At 51.2% G+C, this 24242-nt stretch overlaps 1 protein-coding gene across 4 annotated transcripts in view; it reads right to left on the reverse strand.

Moving 5' to 3' along the window:
* Positions 1-24242, reverse strand: part of AP2A2 (adaptor-related protein complex 2, alpha 2 subunit) — an 83093-nt gene that overhangs the window by 36229 nt on the left and 22622 nt on the right. For 2 of the 4 annotated variants that reach the window (XM_012651994.1, XM_012651993.1), the window contains exons 2-3: positions 15034-15102; positions 6-82 (exon numbers count right to left, since the gene is read on the reverse strand). In XM_012651994.1, coding sequence (XP_012507448.1) covers positions 6-82; positions 15034-15102 — 146 coding nt within the window. The remainder of the gene's footprint in view (positions 1-5; positions 83-15033; positions 15103-24242) is intronic. The other 2 variants (XM_012651996.1, XM_012651995.1) reach the window with 1 other exon arrangement.

Raw genomic sequence — 24242 nt, forward strand, 5'->3', positions numbered from 1 at the left:
TCGATGTCATGACCAAGGAGGAAGATGAAGAGCAACTTGCAGACATACTTTTTTTTGCTATAGCCATCAAGAGCCTTGTCACCTAAAGAAAAGGCGGGGAAAGGTTTTATTCCAGGTGGGTGAGGCGAGGGGAACAGAGAACTCAGCAGCAGGAAAGAGGAAGCGCCTGAGGAACCTTCAGCAGAGGCCGCGGCCGCGGGGCAGGTGTGCTGCGGACACCGTGCTGAGCACGAATGATGCTCCTGAACTGGTGGTGCACATCAGGACCCAGATGTTTGGCTTCCCTTTTAAAAACAGAAGCCAGAATACCTGGCACCAAGAGTTCTGCCCCTCCAGGCCAGGCCCTCCTTAGGCCTTGCTCCGGCCACAAGCCTCCGAAGGACCCTGCAGCAATGGGATGTGCGAGCCCTGCCCTGAACCATCACTTAACCTTTTAAGTAAGGTACTAAAATTCAGGCAGATGAACATACTCTGAACTACCTTCCGTTTCACAACAGCTTCGGACGAATCACCTAGTCATGAAAACGAGACCTCACACATGCCCGGGAAGGACTTTTTTCCTTTACCTGATCACAGCATGTGTGGGCACCTCACCAGCGATCACGGCAAGGCAGATTTAAAACGTGTAACCGGCAGAATAAGATTCCACTTAATAAAAGGATCACTCCTATAACAGCAACTCAAAGTACCATTTTTTGTTGTTGTTGTTGTTGTTTTTTGAGACAGAGTCTCACTCTGTTGCCCAGGCTAGAGTGCCGTGGCATCAGCCTAGCTCACAGCAACCTCAAACTCCTGGGCTCAAGCTATCCTTCTGCCTCAGCCTCCCGAGTAGCTGGGACTACAGGCATGCACCACCATGCCCGGCTAATTTTTTCTACATATTTTTAGCTGTCCAAGTAATTTCTTCCTATTTTTTTTTTAGTAGAGACAGGGTCTCACTCTTGCTCAGGCTGGTCTTGAACTCCTGACCTTGAGCGATCCTCCCGCCTCAGCCTCCCAGAGTGCTAGGATTACAGGCGTGAGCCACCATGCCCGGCCTAAAGTACCATTTTGAAAAAAAGGACCATTCAGTATTGCTGTTTTAAATATCGAAAGTTCTTTTTTCACCTAAGAAGGAAAGGCAGACTACGGGGGAAGACAGGAAAAGAGGCTTTGGTTTTTTTTAAAGAGACGGGGTCTCCCAGGCTGGAGTGCAGTGGCACAGGCATAGCTCACTGCACCCTCCACCTCCTAGGCTCAAGCAATCCTCCCACCTCAGCCTCCCCAATAGCTGGGACAACAGGTGTGCACTACCATGCCTGGCTAATTTTTCTGTTTTTTTGTAGAGACGGGGTCTCACTATGTTGCCCAGGCTGGTCTCGAACTTCTGGGCTCAAGCAATCCTCCCATCTCGGCCTCCCAAAGCGCTGGGATCACAGGTGTGAGCCAGCATGACGGGATGAAAGGTGGCCTTGTGAAGGGCTGGGTCTCATTGAGACACTGTGGCCATAGCATGAAGGGTGCGTGTGGCCTAAAGGGATGGGGCCTGGGAAGAGAACACAAGCAACGCTCGGCCGCTCTGGCCCCACTTCCTGGGAAAGGTGGACGCGCTCACACCTCCGAGAACAAGCGATGGCCAACCTTGCGGTCTTGTTCAGAACAAAAACAGGTCCCCACATTTCCCAGAGTGACGGTGCATCACATGCCCTGACACCAGAATTCACCGAGACGTGGACCTTTTGCCTCCCAGCACCAAACACACGCTCCCTGCGCTCTGGCCCTGGGCGGAGCCCCTCGTGCCACCCTCCTTCCCGCCTGCTCCGCAGAGGGCACTGGAGGGACACGGCTGGAGGCAGGGCCAGTCCCAATGCCTTGGCTGGGCTGTGACCTTCCTGTGACCCTCTCAACACGGCCCAGAGGGCCTGCTGCCCACACGAGCACCCAGGTTTCCCGTGCAGCCACCACGTGACTTGCCAGGGTACAAGGTTCCCTGCCTCCCGCCGCTGCCACTCCCACGAGGGTCTGCACGGGCCTGGCCAAGCCGGCAAACCACTCTGCTCTGGGGACCGAGCCCCCTCGCTCCACGCAGGTCGAGCTCCAGCCCTGGCGAGGGACCCCTCCAAATCTGTCCTACCCCAGGCACTGTATACAGTCTCCTTCTATTTTAGCGTCATTCTTTTACCAGAGCTTAATAATTACTGACGACAAAGGCCCCTCTTTAGCCCACGGTGAGGGTTCTCTCTCCTGAAAGGACCCAGACTGATAGTCTTCAAAGTGCTGGTTTCACTACTGGGCTAGACTTGTTTTTTGATTCCAACAGTTTCAAAATGTTAAGCTGTAAGATAAGAGGATAACAGCGACACCAATCTCCCTGGCTTGTGCAGATCAAAGGAGAGAGGGTGGGAAACCTCACCCCAAACCACAAGTGGTCGTGATGAGGGTGGGACTCAGTCTGAGGGCTCAGCTGCTTGCTTGTCCTGTGATCTCAGGCAGGTTCCTTCACCACTCTGAGCCCCAACTTCCACGACAGGCCGTTATAAAAACACAACAGGACTTTGTAAACGGAGCTCAGCAGTGTCTGGGACAATGCGTGACCACAGCACAGGCGGCCAAGCACCACACTTCACTCACTCCTGAGCTTACTGATGTCACAGACATTAAAATGTGAAAAAATGGCTGGGCGCGGTGGCTCACGCCTGTAATCCTAGCACTCTGGGAGGCTGAGGCGGGAGGATCGCGCAAGGTCAGGAGTTTGAGACCAGCCTGAGCAAGAGCGAGACCCATCTCTACTAAAAATAGAAAACTTAGCCAGGCATGGTGGTGCACACCTGTAGTCCTAGCTACTCGGGAGGCTGAGGCAGGAGGATCTCTTGAGCCCAGGAGTGTGAGGCTGCAGAGAGCTGTGATGATGCTACTGCACTCTAGCCTGGGTGACAGAGCGAGACTGTCTTAAAAAAAAAAAAAACAACTTTTTGGTATTAACTCAATGAATCTTTGGTGATAGTTAAATGCTGAAATTTAAACAAAATCCAACGGAATTGCTTTGAGGTATTTTCAAATAGTAGTATCTACTACCACTGCCTTCAAGCTATCATTATTTTAAAACCTGTGTTGGCCTCCGCAGATTTTGCTGATTTGCAGGTGGACCATCTTTTGCACTGAAATTTTACTAATTGCTTCTCTAAGTAGACAGATTTCTTAAATTTTTCCTATTAAGAAAATGTACCTTAAGTAAATTTATTAAATAGTTTTAAAGGTGTTTGATATCTGGCTCCTTGTCTCTCACTGTAAACAAATGAGAAACAAACTTGTATGGATAGGGATAACTAGTTAAGCCTTACCAAAGTAATACCACACATCCTAAAACATTCAAAGGTGAAATGCTGTGACGTCTGGAACATGTTCCAGAACACTCTGGGTGGGCTGGGGCAGACAGAGCAGGCCAGCGCGCCACGGGGAAGGCGCCTTACACTCCTGCCTCCACCCCTATGTGGGCTCGAAATGTCCATGCAATTTAACAAAAAATAGAGCTGGGGGCTTCCTTCCTGTTAGCCAACTTTCTTAAAAGAGAACATGTCCCAGAGTCAATGCAATACCTGGATGCACGTGGTCTGTGGTCAGCACAAAGGTCACTGGGGTGGCTCCGCACGTCCAGGACTCAGGCCTCACAGCCCTGCAGCAGGGGTGCTCTCGGGCTCGCTCAAAGGCTCAAGAAGCAAAGATGGTCCCAGGCAGGCCACCCTAGCCAGGGCCAGAGTCTGACCGGCACTCGTGGTATAACCGCAGTGGGTCCACTGCCCTGCGCTGGGCGCCTAAGCACGGCATCCTCACACCCACAGTGGCCCTGTCAGCGAAGTCACAGGGCCTGGGGCAGAATGCTCTGGAGCGTGGCCGTCAGCCACCACAACTCAGAACATCCGACCTGCTGGCAACATCTTCTGTAGGCATAAAACGTTTTTTAATCAATTTCTGTCTGGACCTTACATGTTAACACAATTTAAGGCTCACACTGGCTATTTGAACAAGAGTGATTTCATATGTTCCTTGCCCGTATAAACCGTCCTTTTAACGTTTTTTGTATACAGTGCGTGGGATAGAATTCAAAAAAAGATGCAAAAATACACAAAGTTTTTTGTATTCATTGCCTTCTCTACTTAGAATCTGAGGAACACGAAATTAACTGAAGTGCTGCTCGTCCCCAAGCTACATCTGAGTAAACACACACAAAATAAGGTGCCTTCGCTGGTTTCTTGGACATGCCACCAAAAGCACAGGCAACAAAAGAATAAACTGGACTTAAAATTTAAAGCTATTTCGCAACAAAGGGCACTATCAACAGTGAAAAGACAACCCACAAATCACATATCTGATAAGGCTTAGTATCCAGAACATACAGAGAACTCTAAAACTCAACAGCAAAAAAACAAACAACCCAATTCAAAAACGGGCAAAGGGCTTCAACAGACATTTCTCCAACAAAGACATGCAGGTGGGCCAGTGTCACACGGAAAGGTGCCCAGCATCACTCATCGTCAGAAACACACATCAAGCCACACCTCGCACCATCACAGGGCCTCGACCAGCTCACGCCTGCAGTCCCAGCACTTTGGGAGGCTGAGGCAGGAGGACCACTGCAGCCTGCAGTGAGCCATGATGTGCCACTGCACTCCAGCCTGGGTGACAGAAGAAGATCCTGTCTCTTAGAAAAAAAAAAATTTTTTTTAAGTACACTAATAAAATTATTCCTAAATATCTCATTATCATTTTTTGTTTTCATTTTCTGTAGAGACAAGGTCTTGTTGTGTTGCCCAGGCTGGTCTCAAACTCCTGGGCTCAAGCAATCCTCCAGCCTTAGCCTCCCAGAGTGCTAGGATTACAGGTGTGAGCCACCGCACCCAGCCCCAGCATCTTTAAATAGAATGAAAACATCAACCTCCTAACCTAGCGGTGGACCCATTCCTGGCACATGCAGCCCCAGTGATCAATCAACAAGCCTCCACGCGTGGAGAGCTGGCAAGCACGTTTATATGCTCGTCTTGCTCCTAAACATCTCACACACAAGAAAAACACTCCAGCCTCGTGGATTTTCAGAAAGGCCAAAGTCTTGCTCATTTAAACACTTAGTTCCAACTTGCTGTTTGTATAAAGCTAAAGAAACACATAATATTCAAAAGTAAACTAAAGCAAATTAATTTTCAAATCCTACCCTTCCCACAATTGTAAAACCACTTTAAATTTTAAGCTCTGAAGACAAAGTTTTAAATATTTTATATTCTCATCCTTAACAACTAAATATAAAAGAGAAGTCACTTTGGTCTCATGCCCCCCACCCCTGTTAACCTAATAACCCCCCTTGCACATGCTCTGGGGCTGCCCTATCCTGTCCCTGTGGACAGTGGCTACACCACATTAGCACAAGGTGGCTGCTTTGCAGGGTGGGGAAATGCAGCCAGCGCACCTGTAGGCTTTGCCCGTGGCCCCCGCGGGCAACAGGCTGCCCCACACGGACCGTGTGCCAGGGAGCGGCCCCTGCTGGGTGCTGCAGGCCACGGGAAAGGTGTGCCTTCGGGCAGGAGCCCGTCACACAGACAGTGCTGTCACGTGGCAGGGATATGCAGGCCTCTCCCACGGGGGTGGGGTCCACGAGAAGGTAGGGTGAGGGGTCCCACCGTAGGAGATCTGAGTCTAAGCCCCTAGCAGGCCTCTCTTACAAAGACACCCTTGCCCGGCAACTGAGGTAGCAGGCATCCCTCCAGCCTGCCCGATGGCAGATGCTGCTTACTGGGGAAGGGGTCAGAGTGCCGACAGCCAAATTCTCCCAGAGGACGGTTAGGTCGTGACCCCTTCTGTCCTCTCTCCCTGTGTGTTATGACGTCCCAAGGGAGGATGAGGAAGCGTCCTGCTCCTCACACCTACAGCATGTCCGGCCCAGCAACACCCTGCCACCTACATGCGCCCTGCTCTGAAGCATGGGAGGGCAGCGGTGCCGTAAGTGTGACCATCCCTCCTTGGGGACCGCATGCCAAGCCATTTCCCTGGCTGGCTACGGCACCTCACTGGGCTTAGCTGTTAAAAATATTGTCTTGTCTGGTCAGCAGGGGGTGGGAATTAAAACCTCGAGGAGGTGGCACCACACACCACACACCTACTGGAGTGACTGCAGTTGGAAAGACGAGGCCGTTCCAGACAGGCTGCGCCAGGTGGTATGTCTTCTAGGCAGCCACGGGGGCCTCCTGGGCCAGGCTTCACTTCTGCAGGCCGCGCCAGGCGCTCCGAGACCTTCTAACGGTACTTTGTACTTGCTTTGCTTCTCTGGTGAGTCAGGACTACATCAATGGCACTGATCAGGACAAAATTTGAACTGGTATGGATCAGCGTATCCAGAAACTTCTAGATATTGCAAGACAGACAGAATGTTTTTTCCTACAAAAACAACTGCAATTATCTGTGCAGAAACCAGAGAAAGTTATCAAGGAGGCTGTCTCAGAGCTAAGGAACAAGTTCCTGTGGAAGGACACGCTGGCCCTGAAGCACGTGACGAGGCTGAGGCCCTGGCAGCAGGTGCTGGGACGTCGACTACAGCACAAACAGCCAGCGACACCCGCAGGGCTCCCTGGCCTGCACAGAACAGCGGAAGCCACCGTCCCTGCGCCTCGGAAGCCGACCTCAGGGAGGGTGGGCTGGGCAGGAGGTGGCCTGGACGGACCGTTTACCGCACATTTCTCACGGACGTGGCATCTGGAGAAACTCTTTGCCAGAGAATAAGCTGATTTTAGTTTTATGCTCGTACCTAAAATTTTTCCACTATTTTTATACGCTAATTTCCTGAATACCTTATAAAATGCCTGTAGCTTGGGTAAACCAAGTAAATTTTTGTGTCTTTAGCAAAGTTAGATTGTGTGATGATACTTATAAATTCTTTTTTTATATTCTTTTGCTCTTTTAATTTACGTACGACTTTCCATCTCCCTGAGGGTTTCCAGTCGTTAGGCTGGCTGTGTGATCAGAGGGAGAAACGCTAAAGGTCTGAGAAAGGGGGTGAGGACCTTGCTCGTGGGCCTTTGTGCTAACGCCCCACCACGGTAGTGCAGAACAGGTAAATCTGCCGTGTCCACGCTGGACCACCTGGGAAAAGGAATCGAGCAGCGACGTTTACAATGTCTCAGAGCTCTCGGAATGAGGGTGTTCTGTAAGCACGTGGGAAGAGGATGAAAATACCCTGCGTTAGCGCAGTAATACTGCAGTAGGTCCCTAGGCTAACGCTGGCTTCTATTTGGGGTAAGTTTCTATTTTGTGTTGTGCTTATTTACTTTTTTTGATGGGGAGGGCTGTGGTGGGAGCAGTGACATGCTAAATTTGCTGTTCTGCAGTAACGAGGCAGTGTGCGTGACGGGGCAGACGGTCCCAGTGCCAGACGGTGGCGCAGGTAAAGTACGAGGCGTGGACACCAGGCTGGTTGCCTCTCAGTCTGAGTTTTTGCTTTTGTCATTTTTGTTTACGTTTTGGGAGGGGAGATGTTTTCCACAAAGGATGACTGTTGCTGATGGATTTGGTTCCAGGGGACCGGGGTCTCGGGGTGCAGAGGGGGCTGCAGGGTGATGCTTGGCTACTTAACTTCCACAAAGAGCACTGGTGTTTCTGGCTCTTGTTGGGTGAGGTTTTCCCAAATTTCATACAGTCTCTTATTAAATTATACTTCTTTACCCAAAACAAAGGCCTCACTGTCTTCTGAACAGGCAGCACTTCTGTGGCTCAGTGTCTTGGGTCCTTTCATTTTCTCCAGGCCTGAAGGCCCTGCTCACACACATTGACGCCCCCTCACGGTCCTGGTCTGGCCTGGAGGGCACCTGGTCCCTGAGGCCTCCCAGTGCCCTTTCTGCTGTGTCCCCAGGCTCAGGATTTCTCCCTCTACTGAGCCCTTGCTTGCCTCTCCCTTGTGGGTCAGTGACCTTTCTGTCTCTCTGCCCCTTGGATTAGGCATCACTGCCCTGACACATTCAGGGCCCATACATGATCTCCTTCGCACACGCCACCTAGTACTTGTTTCTGTGTGCATGCATGCTGTCTGCATCTGGCACACGCAGCTGGGATTACCAGTCTGAGTCCAAGGAACCCCTCAATTAGAATGTACAGGTGAAACAGGGCTTTTTTTTGTTCTTTTTTTAAGACAAGGTCCCACTCTATTGCCGGGCTGGAGGGCAGTGGTGTCGCGTCATCACAGCTCACTGCAGCCTCAACTCCTGCCTCAGCCTCCCCAGGAGCTGGGACCACAAGCGCCACCCCAATGCCCCGCCAAACAAAGCTTTTAAAAGCTCACGTTATATGATCTCGAGGCTGTTAAACTGGTCAACTCATGGTAATTAGAAACTCTGATTGGCAGCTTTAGATTTCTTGATTAAAAACCTAAATAAACTGATTGGGTTATAGGCATGCTTTCGAAGGAGTTCTCAGTGAAAAAACTGGGAACTATTCTAGTATTTGGTGCTTAGTGAAGATATTTTTGAATTAATGTATGTACCAGTTATTACCATTTCTTTATTAAATTCAAAAATTTTTTGTCAAGTAAATAGCAAGTTTTCAATCTTGGAAAAAAAAAAGGAAAGATGAACTGTGCCAAGCGCTGGCAGGAATGTGGGAAGTGGGATTCTCGCGCATCGCTGGGGGGATGCAAAATGTTACAGCCACTCTGGAAAATAGTTTCGCAGGTCCTCAAAAAGTAAATTATACACTCTCCACATGCCCTAGCCATCCCACTCCTGGCTAGCTAGCTATGCGAGGAGAATGAAAGTGTCCACACAAAGATCTGTACCTAGACGTTCCCGGCAGCCAAGAACTGGAAACAAGTCCAGCGTCCCCACGCTGGTGAGGTGGACGTGCCGCGCACAAACAGCAGCAGCTCCAACAAGGAGCCAGGGCCGACAAACTGATAAACAAGACACGCCTGAACCTCCAACACACTGAGCTGAAGAAACTTTGACCCCTTTATGATTCCTTTCATGTGAAACTTCTAGAAATGGCAACACTAGAAGGGTAGAGAGCAGATCAGTGGCTGCCCGGGGCAGGACTGGGTTAGGGACAGGGGCTGGGCAGTGGCTGGGGCTGGGCAGGGGCTACGCAGGGGCAGTGGCTACGCAGGGGCAGTGGCTGGGGCAGGGCTGGGGGCTGGGCAATGGCTGAGCAGGGGCTGGGGGCTGGGGCAGGGGCTGGGGCAGTGGTTAGGTGCAAAGGGCACAAGGGAAACATTCTCTGTTGCGACTGTGGTGCTGGTCACTTGTCTACCAGCATTTGTCAAAATTTAAACTGTACACTTAAAATGCATGAATTTTATTGTGAATAAATTATACTTCATAAAGCTGATTTTTAAAACATTACTGTCCAACTACTCCAGGGGAAAAAGGAGCAAAGGATGAAAGAACAGTGGCAAAGACGGAACGGGGAAGCCGGCAACGGAGCTCTGCGGACAGGCTGGCCCGCGCGGGCTCTCTCGCTCTCAGGTGGGAAGTCACTTTCTAAGTCATCCTGCGTCTACAATAACACAAGTTCTTCACGGCAGGGGCTGCGAATTTTTTTATTTGTCTTTGTTTTCCTAGTGCCAAGAACCCAGCAAACACCTGTGGTTACTCAGCAAATTAACATGTGCTATCTGGCAGTCCTGAGGATGACGGATAATCAGAATCATGTCTCTGCACAGTATGATCACACAGCAGTTGTTGCCTACAGGTTTCAAGATTAAGATACTCCAGCCAACATACAGCGTAGCTATCCGCCGCCACCCCAAAGCAAGACCTGCGCCACTCCTTGCTAACGAGTCTGCAGGTCAGCGGGGCTACCGCTGAGACCAGCCGGGCCCAGCCAGGCTGCCCCGGTGTCTTGCTCCTGGGCCCTGTGGCCGCCCAAAGCACATTCCGCTCATGGTAGAGGTAGGAGACCACAGGGGGTGATACCCCTTGAAGCTCAGGTTTAGGACTGGCACACGAACACTTCTGTCCAACACACTAGGACACGCCACGTGGTAAAGCCTAACATCACCCCTTAAAGCTGCAGTCCCCAACCCCCAGCCGCAGTCCGGTACCAGCGCGCAGCCTGTTAGAGACCGGGCCACAGAGCTCCGCCGCTGCCCCCCACCCCCATCCATGGAAAACTTGTCTTCCGTGAAACTTAGGAACAGGGGTGGGGGCAGCACAGCAGGAAGTGAGCATCGGGCGGGCAAGTGAAGCTTCATCACTGGCGTCACCGCCTGAGCCCCCCACGCCCGTGGAAAAATTGTCTTCCGTGAAACCAGTCCCTGCTGCCAGCAAGACTGGGGACCACTTGCCTTAAAGGATGAAACATCACAGTGAAACCATCTGGGCCTACAGCTTTCTTGACGGCAAATGTTTAAATTATAGATTCAACACCCCAAGTTCACGTGCCTGCTCAAGTTCTAGCGTCTCTCGTTTGCTGTCAAGTATTTTATTTGCAGACACGTTCTGAGCTCAGGACGGTACTCTTACGCACTGTGACCTGTGGACTCACCCGCACGTCTCCCTTTCCTCCTCGTCATCTCCACACTCTCCTCTGCGGCTTTTCCTTCAGAGTTTCCTGTAGCACAGGCCTTCTGGTGGAAAATCCTCTCCATTTTTGTCTTAAAAAGGTCTTTTTTAGCTTCATCCTTAAAAGATATTTTTGCTGGGTATAGACTTTGCACTTGGTTGTTACTTTCTCAGTATCGTGGAGTAGGGTTTTCTGCCAGCTCCTGCTGCTGCTGAGGAGTAAGCTGTCGGCCCACACACTCCCAGCTCCAGCTCCTGGATCTGTTTGTTGAATCTTTATTTATTCTGTGTTTCATGGATCTCTTTTTTTAAGAGACAGGGTCTTGCTATATTGCCCAAGTGGGAACTTGAACTCCTGGGCTCCAGCGACCCTGCTGCCTCAACGTCCTGAGCCCTGGGACTGCGGGCGCACCCAGCTTGTCTCGTGATTTCTCACAAGTTCTCTTCCAACAGTGCCTGTCTATCCTCCCCCCTTTTCTCCCGGAGCACCAGGTAACCTTTCAGACCCTCGTCCGCATCACAGCTCCTACTGCCCTCTGCTCTCCATCTTTTCCTCCAGCTGCGCTGCATTCAGGATAGTTTCTCCCGACCTCTCTTCCAGAACACTGAATCCTCTTCAACTACGTTTGTCAGTACAGCCAGATGGCTGTACTTCATTTGGTTCTTCATTTTGGTTACTGCATGCTTCAGTTCTAGAATTTCCATTTGGCCTTATTCAAAATCTGCCAGGTCACTTTTTATACCTTCCAAGTTTCCTGCTGAGGTTCTCAAGTTTATTTCTTTGAGCACAGTAAGCCGAGTTCTTCACATTAGCCAGGTCTGCATCACAGGCCTTTGCAATCCTGCTTCTGTTGCCACTGCTGGTTCCTGCTCATGGCATCTTATTTCCCTGTCCCTGATTATCTCTGACCATCCAGGGCTGGGAACCTGCAGCCTCAAGGCCACCTGTGGCCTCCAGATCCCCAAGTGCAGCCGACCGAAACCAAACTTCACAGAACAAATCCCTTTATTAAAATGATTTCTTCTGTAAAATCTAGATTCAGTCAAAAGCCTGCACTCAAGGATCAAGAAGGCCACCCTGTGCTTTAATAAAGCTGGACATTATGCTTGACCTTGAGAGCTTGTTTGGAGGCTCTGTCAGGGGTGCGCAGCTACTCATATACCCTTGACTGGAAAACGGTGCTCCTCTACTGGGGAAGGTCGTCCTCTTGGATCGAGTGTGTAACCTCAGGAGGGACGCACATGGGGCAGTGGGGGAGGAAGGGGACGCCTGCCTAGCCAGCCACATCAGCTGAATCCACTCTGACGGTCAGTGGGGTGACAGGTGTCGCAGTCAGATCGCCCTCACATCCTGGACGCTGTATTTGAAAAGTTAACTGTATGAACCACCTGAGGTCTGAGACGACAGTATCTTCCCCCTCTCCGTAACCCCGGTGTGAGCATGAGGCTGTGCGGAGCACCCAGAAGGCCGGAGCCCAGCTGCACATCTGGGAGAGGACTGGCTGGCTCGCTGCCAGCTCGCTCTCATCCTGAGGCCATTCCCCAGGGGGAGAGGGACTCTCAATTTGAAGTGGAAAGGGTCTCCATTTCTGGTGGGCTCTGAGCTTTGACTTTTGCCCCTCCAGACCAGGGCTCCTTGACCTTAGCACTACTGACATCTTCAGCCAGGTAATTCCTAGTTGAGGGCAGCCGTTCTACGCACCACTGGGTGCTCAGCAGCCTCCCCAGCCTACACCCACGAGACTTCAGGAGCCCCCTCCCCAGCCTCCTGGTCTTGCCAGTATCTCCTGCAGGGCACACTGGCCCTGACCGATAACCACGCCCTATGCCTCCAGGCTCACCAGAAGCTCAGCTCTGTTCTGTGGCTGTTTCTCCGGGACCAGCGGTGCTCTTGAGGCACGACCAGCTGCGGTCCTTGCCCACATGGGTTCTTGCCTTCTCCCAGCATGACCGGTGATTCTTCTTTCTTCTTGTTACTCTTCGATGCTTGTAAGATTTTTTTTTTGATGTTCTGTCAGTCTTTTTAAATTGTCTCCGACGTAAGGGTTGGTCTACATCGGCAGTGTCCAGTATGACGGCCTCATGCCACGTGTGCTTAGTGAGCACTTGAAACGTGCCCAGTCGAAACCGAGATGCACTCTAAGTGTAAAATACACACCAGACTTCAAAGACTTGGTATAAAAAATTGTAAAATAGTTTAGTGAGTTTTTTCTATTGCTTACACGTTGCAATGACATTTTAGATATATTGGGCTAAATAAAATACATTATTAAACTTAGTCTGCTCTTTTCTGCTTTTCTTCAATGAGGCTGCCAGGAAATTGGACCTGTCAGTGTGACCTGCATTGTGTTCTCTTGGCACAGACCTGAGCCATCTAATCAGCCACGACTGGGAGGAGAGGCCTCAGGCTGCACGTTTCTTACGGACAGGAGCAGACTTTCTCTTGTATCTGCTGCTACTCCTCAGGGCATAAATGTGCTCGATAAACGCCGACTGGCTGAGAGGCAAGAGGAGACCTCCCTGCGCAGGATCGCTGAGCTCTAGACAGGCACGAAGGCAGAGAAGCAACAGAACCCTTCTTCAGTCCCGAAACGTTCACAGTCTGTACATTTAAGAGCTTAACAAAGTCTTTAAACTTACATGTCAACAAATTAGATTATTATCCTAAAACCTATAAAAATCTCAACATTCAAATGGAATCTTCACCACTCTGAGGGCCATGAACTCTTTTTACAACAACGTGTGGACTAACATTTGCGAGGCACTCACTTTCCATAAAGCAATTTGCATGTGTTTTCTCACACAGATACAACTGGAATAGCCGGCGTGGACCCTGCTCCGTAAAGGCCGGGAGCTGCCGAGAGCGAGGCTGGCTGACGTGCTGGCTTTGCCAGGGCTTCCTCCCTCAGCTTCAGAGCCACGGCTGCCAAGGGGGCGGTGCCAGGGCCGGCCCTCCCAACCCAGAGCCAGGCTCCTCCAACAGGCAACCGTGGCTCCAACGCTCCAGGGGGCTGGCGGTGGGGACTCTGTCAGACCCACTCCTCCTGCTGCTTCCGCCCTTTCCTTTTCTCTGGTGTGGCCTTCTAACGAAGCGTTTGAACCGCAGGGTCTGCACCCTGGAGGGCCCACCTTGAGATCATTAGCAGCTGGGAATGGAGGTTCAGGTCGGGCGCAGTGGCTCACACCTGTAACACCAGCATTTTGGGAGGCCAAGGCAGGAAGACTGCTTGAGCCCAGGAGTCCGAGACCAGCCTGGGCAATAGCGAGACCCCCAACTCTACATACATACATAAATAACTAGCCGGGCACAGTGGCCTGTAGTCCCAGCTACTCGGGAGGCCAGGAGTTGGAGGCTACAGCGAGCTGCGATCACACCGCTGCACTCCAGCCCGGGCGACAGAGCGAGACCCTGTCTGAAAAGAAAAGGCAGAGCAGCAGAGCGAGCAACCTGCCAAGGCAGCACACCAGAAGAGCGGGGACAGGAATCTAGTCCAGCTACCTCGAGATATTCCCGCTGTTTACGAAGCAAGGAAAGTTACAGACGCTTCCCTCAAAAATACACACAAGCAAACTATTCCACCAATAATTCCAAGAGTTTCACAGACCTTCTAGAGACTCCTTGGGCCTGGCTGTAAAATACTAAAACCTAACACTCTTCCTAGGGCTGAACAGGGGATACACTAATCAGTGACAATTCAAGTTCTACTAGTTTTCGCATCAGCTAAAAATAAAGGATGTCCATTCTCAAGCACCCACACCAAGAAATTCTAGGGAGTCCCCAGGGCTATCTTCTGCCTGTCCCTCCAGGTCCCCGGGGTTCAGTCCCAGCCCTCTCCTCTACTCCCTGTTTCTGGGCAATTTCAGCTACTCTGTGGCTAAAGTATGCTCGGAGAGTTGAGCCAAGTCTCAAATCTGTAAAACTTATTGAAAAACTGAGGCTGAACGGATTAACTGGGCATTCACACATGCCCTAAGTACTGAAAAGTAAACCTATGCCATGCAGTTCTTCAAAATGAGGCTGTTCAGGGAAGGTGCGCACACAAACTGGCTTGCAGGTCTGTGTCCACGTGCTAAGTTACTCATTAACACAGCAAGACACACTTCAACACGGAGTGCTTAGATGGCTCTGTAATACTTCAGAAGGGCCAGCAGCCTCAAGTAGACCATGTCTTGCATTTAACATCCATGCTTTGAGCTGCTAGCGCGTCAGGCCCTGCCCAATGCCGCACAGCGCTGAGCAGCACTCGCCAGACACTAGACAGTGACGTTCCAGCTCAAGAAAAGGCGGGTGCCTGGGAGGGGCCGCCCTCCCCATCGCCTCAACACGTGCCACTTGAACTGCTCAAGAGCAACCAGGCTCCACGTTAAACAGCTTTTAATTCTGACAAAGCATGACAGTCACTGTACAAACTGAGAACTTAACTTTGGTTTAGGGGCGAGAAAAGATAGTATTAAAAGACTAAGTCTTTACTATATAAAATTTACAACAGAACATTTCACGGAAAAGGTTAAACACACTTACCTTTAAATTTTGATCTAATATTTGCCAGTTCCTTGTTTATCCTCTTTATTTCTGCTTCTTTACTTTTGCCTAGGAGAAGGAGAACACAAAGGCGCTCTTACTCAACTGCTTTCCAAAGCCGCACGTCCCTGCCCAGACCCCACGCACAACCACGGGCAGAAGCGCCACTTTCACGAGTGGGCCCTGGAGCCCCCAGTTCAGCCCACTGTCTCCAGACAGGAGAAGGGTCCAAGGAAAGAAGGAGGGAGAAATCTGCCTCCAACCAGAGTCGGCTGGGAGAGGCTGCGGCGGAACCAGGGCCCTGATGTGCTGCGAACCACACTCCGGTGTTGCCAGCGGGGAGAACCCGGGTCAGGACGGAAGGACGGAGCAAGTCCACTAACGCTCTACCAGGGGAGGCTTTTGAATTCTACCTTTCTGCCATAGTTCTGGAACTGGAAGGCACTCAAAACACTCACAGAACGTTTTCCACAATAAGTCCTTATCAGCCATTAACAGTTCACTGCCGAAATTGACTTTCACGGCCAAAGATAATAAAAGTACACAGTTTTAAACTACTGTAGACTTCCAATTTTCTTTTCTTATGAAATTCACCGGCCTACAAAATCCGGTAAGTCCACTTTTATAACATCCAGTTGTGATATTCCATGTATATATACACATTGGTCCACGGTTCCTGACTCACAATTTCCACAGCCACTGTTATTTGTCCCCAGGGCAGGCCATGGAACCAAAAATGTACTCTCATCTCCCCCTTTCTGTCTTGGCCATAACGAAATTCTCCGCCCTACCTTGTCTGACTGCAGGTCACAGGACCCCACTTCAGCAGGGGTCCTGCCCTACAGCCCGGGGGAAGGAATGCTGCGCAGGGAGGACGAGAAGAATCTGGACAGACAGGCCTTGCGGGGCTCCCCACTCAGGCTGTTGGCACCAGCCCCACCCTCTTGGCCGGTCACATGTCTACGCGTTGTCAACCATCCTGTCCAGTGACGTCTCCACCAAGGGCCCAGGAGGACGGGTTCCGAGTGCTTCTGCAGAGCTGAGCGCAGGGGCTCTGGGTGGTGGCGCACCCAGGGAGGGACGGAGGCTCCACGCCTTTCCCACACGCACCTCTGCATCCACATCCTTTGTAACATCCTTTATGATCGACTGGCAAACGGGTTTCCCTGAGCTCTGTGAGCTGCTCAAGCACATCAACACAACTGAAGGAGGGGTGGGCGGATCCTCCATCTATGGTCGGTCATTGGAAGCACAGGCAAGGTGACCTGGAGGGACTGAGGACGACTGGCGCTGGAGGGGGGCTGCCTTGTGGACTGAGCCCCGTCCTGTGGGATGTGACACGATCTCCAGGTGGACGGCGGCAGGGTTGGGTCCGACGACACTCAGCTGGTGCACACCACACAACTGCTGCCGCTCACTGGTGGGGAGAAGTCCCCCGTGTCGCGGAGCTACGGAAGTCCTCCGTGTTAACCGTGGTGTGAGGAGACGGTTGGAGTTTGGGAACTCTCCAGCGTACGAGAAAGAGAAGGTACATCAGAAAGACGACACACACTCGACACATGCTAGTTTACTGCTCAAGTGGCCTTCATTCAGCAAACATGGGCATGTGTGGAACAGTCAGGCATGGGACAGGGGAGGAGGCCACATGCAGTTTAACTCCTCAGCCTAAGTGGGGAAACTGAGGCCTGGAAAGCACAGGTGACTATACTAGGGCTACCCGTCATTAAGAAGTACTGAAAAAATAAAATTGTTCCTCACACAGGATAAGGTGAGCTGTGTATAAAACAAGTCTGTACCAATAAAGCTGACTACTGAAGAGATCCTCTCACGCAGGTCTTGGTTTAAGGAGCCTTTTACTTCCGTGGCGCAGCAACCTGCCCACACCAGATCACGCATGAGAGCCCTGCCGGACTGGCGGCTGCAGATCCCAAGGACACGAGCTCACCCTGCCCACCTGGGCCACACAGGCCTAGCTCAACCATCGCCACGTCCCAAACTGACCTTGCCTTCCCCAGTGAGACAACCTGCTTCCTCCGGAACACTCCCAGAACAGCATTTATCTTGCACTACACATTTGCTAATAAATACAGGTCAATTTCTACTGAATTAAAGGAGCACTCCTTTGAGGCAACCCTACCCTAGAAAACCCCAGATGGAACAGGTGATCGGGACAGGAAAATCAAAGGCCAGTGCAGAGGCCCCCTCACCAAGCACTGTCCAGGTGCTGGGGACGGGTGCTGAAACAGCAGCTCCCGCCCTCGAGACACACAGACGTACCCAGACTGCCTGCGCCAGTCACTCTCTGCCCAGCCCTCAAGTGTGCCTGGAAGGCCGTTCCCAGCAGTAACCCTGGGCAGCACCCCGCACCCCCCTGCACGATGGATGGCCAGCGGAAGGCTCTGCCAGGAGGCAAGGCAGCTGGCTCAGGGCCTGCGTGCATGCTGGGTGGCACTAGCAGCCCGACACCCCCGGGGAACAGGTTTAAGGGCAAACATTTTTTCTGAAATTTTTCTTAAAAAGTAGTATCTTTGCTAAAAAGCAGGTTTTCTGGACCTGGCTGACAGTGCCACGAAAACGTCTGCCACGTGCTGCCTGGCCTGGGCAAGGACGAAGCTCTCTGCACGGGAGGCCGTGTGTGCAGCACCAGGTGTATGCACATGCGTGCTCCTCACACAGGTGCACAGGTCTGTGCTGACAAGCCTTCCGGGGGTCCTTGTGCCTGTTCTCCGGCATGTGCACATTCGTCTGCCCACCGAGCCCCAGGAACACCCAGGGTCAGTGCGGGTCAGCTCTGGAGCAGAGAAAATAAAACACCTGAGGCAGAGAGAGAGGTCACACTAACTGAGCTACATCAACTTTCCTCAGCGGCATCTACAGATTTTATCTAAGCTCGTTCAGTTGCAAAATAAAACTAAAAGCACACACAGTTTAGAGCTGTGGAGTTAACCACCTGAAGAAACAGAGTTAAACCACACTCCCTCTGTGGAACAAAAACGGAGACAAAAAGCTACAGCTTCCCAGACAGAACTTTTTCTTAATTGGCCGATTTACAACATGCACACACACACACAACACACACCACCCCCCCACACACACACACCAAACACATACGCCACACACACACAACATACACACACGCCAAACACATACATACCACAGACACACAAACTCACACAGACATACACATATAACACAGAGACATACACACATATACACAAACACATGCACATACCACACACGCAACACAAACACATACATACTACAGGGACACACAAACCCATACACATACATTCACACACACACACACACACACACACACACACACACACACACATTTTTAAGTCAGGGCAGCTCAGGGCTCCCCCGGAGCAGCACAGAGCATGTGAGGAGCCTGCACTCGGGGCAGGCACAGAGGTGGGAGTCCCAGGGCAGCCTCCGATGGCTCTGCAACACCTCCAGGCCAGTTGCCTCAAAAGGACAGCCATGAGAAGCTGCGACACCCCACGGTACCGTGCCTGTGGGAGGGAAGGTAGAGAGAACAGCACACAGGCAGACCTGAGGGCAGGAGAGCCCGAGAGACCTAGGCGTCCACAGAGGGCTGCGTGTGACGTGAGCAGGACAGGCCTGGAGCGGCCTGGCCCCAGGCCCCACTGCGCAGAGACTGCTGGGCGCAGGGCCCCCTTGGGCACTGGGTCTGCTAGAGGCTCTCCTGCCCTCAGGTCTGGCCGATATGCTTTCTTCTCTTGCACAGATGCCATAATATGAGGGAACTGCAGCCAAGAGCCTGGACACGTCTAACCAGGAGCTGGGGAGCTGCCCGAGACTGCACACCACCAGGACCACGTCAAAAGGACTTGGGAGCCAAACGAAGACACTCCCACGATCCCACACAAAAGGGCAAAGCCTCAGCCAGGCACCGGCCACCAGACCCCACTGCCAGACAGCTGAGGCCTGACTGCCGTGGCCTACCCAGCATGAGGAAAAGGAACAGCACAGATTGAGACGGGATCAAGGAACAAGAACTGTTTAGAAACAGGCGAGACTAAACCCTAGTGTTGGGGAGGTGTCCTTGGGTGAAACCTGCCAAGGGCGCCAGGCACCCAGCAATGGTGCTGTTGGAGCAGGACAGGGCTCGGGAAAGAGCTCCCAGGGTGCTGACCTGGTGTCCGCCTTGTAACAACTCCTCCATCACCAAAACCGTGTTTTGTGTGATGTACTTTGCGGTCAGAAGGAAAAACTAAGCGCAAGCTGCCTTGAGAGGCAACGGATTCCCCAGCTCCAGAAAGGTCCAGGGTGAGGCTGGACGTCCCCTGTCCGCGGCCAGGTCCTTCAATCCTTCTTCCTCTGCATAAAACCCAAGTCTCTTCCGAGTGCGGGAGGATGACATCCACACTCCTTGTGCGCCCTGCCTATCTGCGCGCCCCCGTAATGGGCGAGCTCCAAGAGATTAATCAGAGCCCCCAAACGTGCCCAGCTTCACCCCACCCCTAGTCCTCAGGAATTTACCGCCTCTGCGTGTAGCCTTCTCCACCACCCCCTCAACTACCAGCAAGGCTGCCAGCCTTCTAGAAATTGCTCCTCTACCCACGCCTTGTCTGCTGCCAACCAGCACAGACCAAGGGCTGAGGAGCTGCAGGAGACAGGACGGGATGACTGGGGTGTCCCACAGTGAGGAGCAGGCTTGCCCATCTGGGAACCCTGGCCCGAAGGACATTGTGAGACGGGGGCGCACACACAGAGACCCCAGAGGGTAGACACACGCCCGGAGCACACCGCGTCATCGCTCCGAGGGAGACAGGGACTCGTGTGTCAACTGACGACACTCCTGGCTCTGTGATGACCTCCAGCCTGGTCTGATGACAGAGACACCAATGCCAAGCCCACACTGGCACGAGGAGCGGCACGTGCAGGCACTCAGCACAGCATGCGACACACGCACCATGCACACCAGCCTCCACTTGCCTGCTCTTATTCAGCCGAGCAAGGCTGTCACTCAGTGGTGAGCCCTAGAACCGCCAAAGAGGAAATTCCACTGGAGCAAACTGCTGTACCAGGTTCCCGCACACCTGTCCAAGGTAAGGCTTCAAAGGTATAAGCATGGATGACAGATGACCCATATGCAGGCTGACATAGTCAAATCAACAACTATGTTCTAAATTTACCAAAAATGGTCCAGGCGCAGTGGCTCACTCCTGTAATCCCAGCACTTTGGGAGGCCGAGGTGGAAGTATTGCTTAAGGCCAGGAATTCGAGATCAGCCTGGGCAACATAGTGAGACCCCATCCCTACAAAAAACTTAAAAATTAGGCAGGCGTGGTGGTGCACACCTGTAGTCCCAGCTACTGGGGAGGCTGAGGCAGGAAGATCGCTTGAGCCCGGGAGTTCCAGACTGCAGTGAGCCGTGATGACGACACCGCTGCACTCTAGCCTGGGTAACAGAGTGAAACCCTGCCCCCTCAAACATTTTCAATTAAAAAAATAAATTTACCGGAAGTGCTCTGGAAGGAGGCGTCTTTCACGATGCATCATCCATGTGTCATCTCTGCAGCGGTGATGGGCACAGACAGGTAACAGTCCTGTAAAGTCCCGTAAAGAAGCCAAGCCTTTTCCTGGCTAGCTGCCAGTTCACGCTCGCTGAAGCTGCACTTCCATCCACAGGCAGAGGCCTCACCGAAAACTTCAACCACCCCACCTTGCTGGGGACAGATCTAGTGGGTTTAATGTTAGGGGAGGGGCTCACCGACCCACCCTGACTTCAGAAATCAGTTTTAAAGGGGAAGGCAGAAGCACGTACCTGACCTGCAGCAACAAGCCCCACACACGGAGCGTGAGCTGTGTTCCACACTAAGACGACGGGCCTTAGCCACCCCGCACTGTCTCCCTCTGGATTGAAGCAAGCCCGTCAGCCACTGAGGACACTGCACTTACTACACAACAGGTAATTCCCACCGTGGACGCAGGAGCTCTGGTGGCTAACGAGTGACTGCACGAGCGATAGCCACTGGCCAAGAGCAAGTGACGATTTGCACTCAGTACACAGCAAAGAACGTACTCTGGGAACAGGCTTTGATAAAAGCCCTTGGAATTACTGAATTCCAACTCTTGAATTCTTGGATTATTGTTGCTGGTCATTCTTCAGGAACAACATGCTGGTCCATGATTTCTTGTTTGCAGGCCAAACCAAACAACCGACAGTTAGCATTCTGGGAACAGCCCAAGCTCCAACACAAACAGCACAGCAGCCTATGACAGGTTATCATAAAATACCAAACTACCAAATCTTAAATCTTTGAAATGCACAATAAAACTTGGTCTCAAGAGTCTTACTCTTTGTATAAAATGATTTCACTGAATAAGCCAAAAGCCCAAAAGTGACCAAGCCGAAGTCTGCTGGTGAAGGAAGACCCTGCTGCAATCACACTGGAGGTGGCTGGCACAGCGGCCACCCGAGCAAACGCTAAAATCAAGGCGGACAGAACGCCACTCCATGGCCCACTGGCTACGTGGCTCTGGGCTACCAGCTGAGCCTCCCCCTGCCTCAGCTTCCCTTCTCCAGACAGGAGCACCACCAACCACAGAGCTGTGCTGAGACCGCAGCAGTCAAGGAGCAAAAGCCCAGCACTGGCCTGGGAGGCCACTGTGGCCACCACCAGGGCGGCTCTGCAAGCTCTCCTTACGCACAGAAGGACGAGTCTCAGGAGAGAATCCTCAATGACAAATTGCAGTAAGAGTTCAAAGAAAGTTAAAAACTGTTCTGCTGACAAGCCACAGAAGATAAATCCATGTCTGTCTCTGACAAACGTTAATTGGGCATATCTCTTTGTAACAGCTTTATTGAGATATAATTCACACACCATACAATTCGCTCATGTAAAGCACGTAATTCAACAGCTTTTAGTATATTCACAGACTTGTCCACCCACTACCACAATCTAATTTCAGAAAATTTTACCTCCCCAAAAAGAAATCCGTACCCATGAGCAGTCAGTCATCAGCCCCGCTGCCGGCCCGGCGGCTACCGAGGGACTTTATGCTGCCGTCTGCAGACTCAGCTCTCCCAGACACTGCGTTCAGACGGAACCAAACCATCACGTGGTCTCCTGCGACGGGCGTCGCTCACTTAGTACAATGTTTTCAAGGCAGCACTGATCAGCGCGTCACCCCTTTTTATTGCTTAATAATTTTCCGTTGCACAGACATACCCTATTTTGTTACCCGCCATCGCTTGACGGATTTTTGGGTAGCTTCCACTCTCCGGTCATTATGAATAATGTCACTATGACCACTCGTGGACAAGTTTTTGTATCAATATGTTTTCATTTCTCTTGGTAGACATCTCAGAGTGGCATTCCTGGTCATGTGGTAATTTTATTAAATATTTTGAGGCACTGACACGATCTTTTCCAAAGGACAGCCCCATTTCACATCCCTACCAGGGAAGAACAGGGGTTCCAGTTCCTCTAAAGCCTTGCCAACTCTTGTCACTGTCCACCTTTTCTATCACAGCCGTCCTGGTAGGTGTGGAGCGGGTTTTGATTTGCATTTTCCTGATGGCTTGTCATGTGCTTACTGAACATTTTTATATCTATTTTAGAGAAATGTATATTCAAATACTTTATCCATTTTTAATTAGGTTGTCTTATCATTGAGTTATTAATACATATTTTGCATACAAGCCCTTCATCGGATAACGATTTTCAAATACTTTCTGTTATTCTTGGATTGCCCTTGCACATTCTGGATAAGACACACATTTATGAGGTCCAAACTATCTTTCTTTAAAATCATTTGTATTATTGTTGTCACATCTAAGAAATCATTTCCCAAGGTCACAAAGATTTACTCTTGTTTTCTTGTAAGAGTTTTATAGCTTTAGCTCTTACATCTGGGTTTATGATGCATTTAATTTCTGCGTATAGAGTGAGACAGGGTCCAATCACATTCTCTTCCCTCTGACTCCAGTTAGTAACCTCAGCACCAACTGCTTAAAGCTGCTCTCCCCCGAACTGTCCTGGCGCTCCCGTGGAAATCAACTGCACTCTCGTATTACTCCATTATCTATATGTTTGTCCATTCTACCAATCTCTGCCTTTTAAAATTCAAGTTTTAATCCAAGGCCAGGCCCTGTGGCTCACGCCTGTAGTCCCAGCACTTTGGGAGGCCAAGGCGGAAGGATCACTTGAGCCCAGGAGTTCAAGACCAGCCCAGGCAATAGTGGGACCCAGTTTCTACAAAAAAATTTAAAATTTGCCGGCACAGTGGCTCACACCTGCAGTCCCAGCTACTCAGGAGGCTGAGGGAGGAGGATCACTTGAGTCCAGGAGTTTAAGGCTGTGGCCAGCTACAATCACACCATTGCACTCCAGCCGGGGTGACAGAGCGAGACCTTGTCTCAAAAAAAGATCATTACTGATAAGGTAGGATCTACATCTGCCATTTTGATCTGCTTCTGCGTGTCCTACGTCTCTGTCCCTCTGTTCCCCCTTCACTGTCTGCTTAAGGGTTGAGGGGGTATTTTTTAGCGCATTGTTTTAATTCCTTTCTTTCTTTTATTACATTTTTTGAGTTATTTCCTTAATGGTTGTCTGGGGATTATAATTAGCACCTTAACTGAAAACAATCCAGTTTGGAGTAAAACAAACAATTTTAACAGCACAGAGAAACTTTGCTCCAGGATAGCTCTGTTCCCTCCCTCGTCCTTTGTGCTACAAATGTCCTACAAATGACATCTTTATACATTGCAAGCCCATCAACATAATTTCATAATTATTGCTTTTATGCAGTTTTTAAGACCGACGCAGGAGACAGAAAGTTACACAGTTATTTACGCTGTCCTTGGTATTGACCTGTGCGGCTGTCTCCACCACTGCTCTTACCTTCCTCGTGCACCCCCCACCTGGAGTTCCCTCACCCAGCCCAAGCACTGCCTTAGACAGAAAGCAGGTCTGCCATGGCAACAAATTCCCTCTGTTTTTGTTTATCTGGCAGTGTCTTAATTCCTCCATTTTTGAAGGACAGTCTGCTGGATACTGAATTCTCAACTGACAGTCTTTCGGCACTTGGTGTATGTCAGGCCACTGCCTTCGGGCCCCCATGGTGTCGGATGAGTCGTTTTCCTCCAGGTGCTCTGAAGCTGCTCCCTGTCTTTGCCCTTTGACAGTCTGTCCACGATGGTCTGGGTGTCGATCCTGAATTTAATCCTACTTGGA

The sequence above is a fragment of the Propithecus coquereli genome, unplaced genomic scaffold (assembly GCF_000956105.1).
Source record: "Propithecus coquereli isolate 6110/MARCELLA unplaced genomic scaffold, Pcoq_1.0 Scaffold377, whole genome shotgun sequence".
NCBI lineage: Eukaryota > Metazoa > Chordata > Mammalia > Primates > Indriidae > Propithecus > Propithecus coquereli.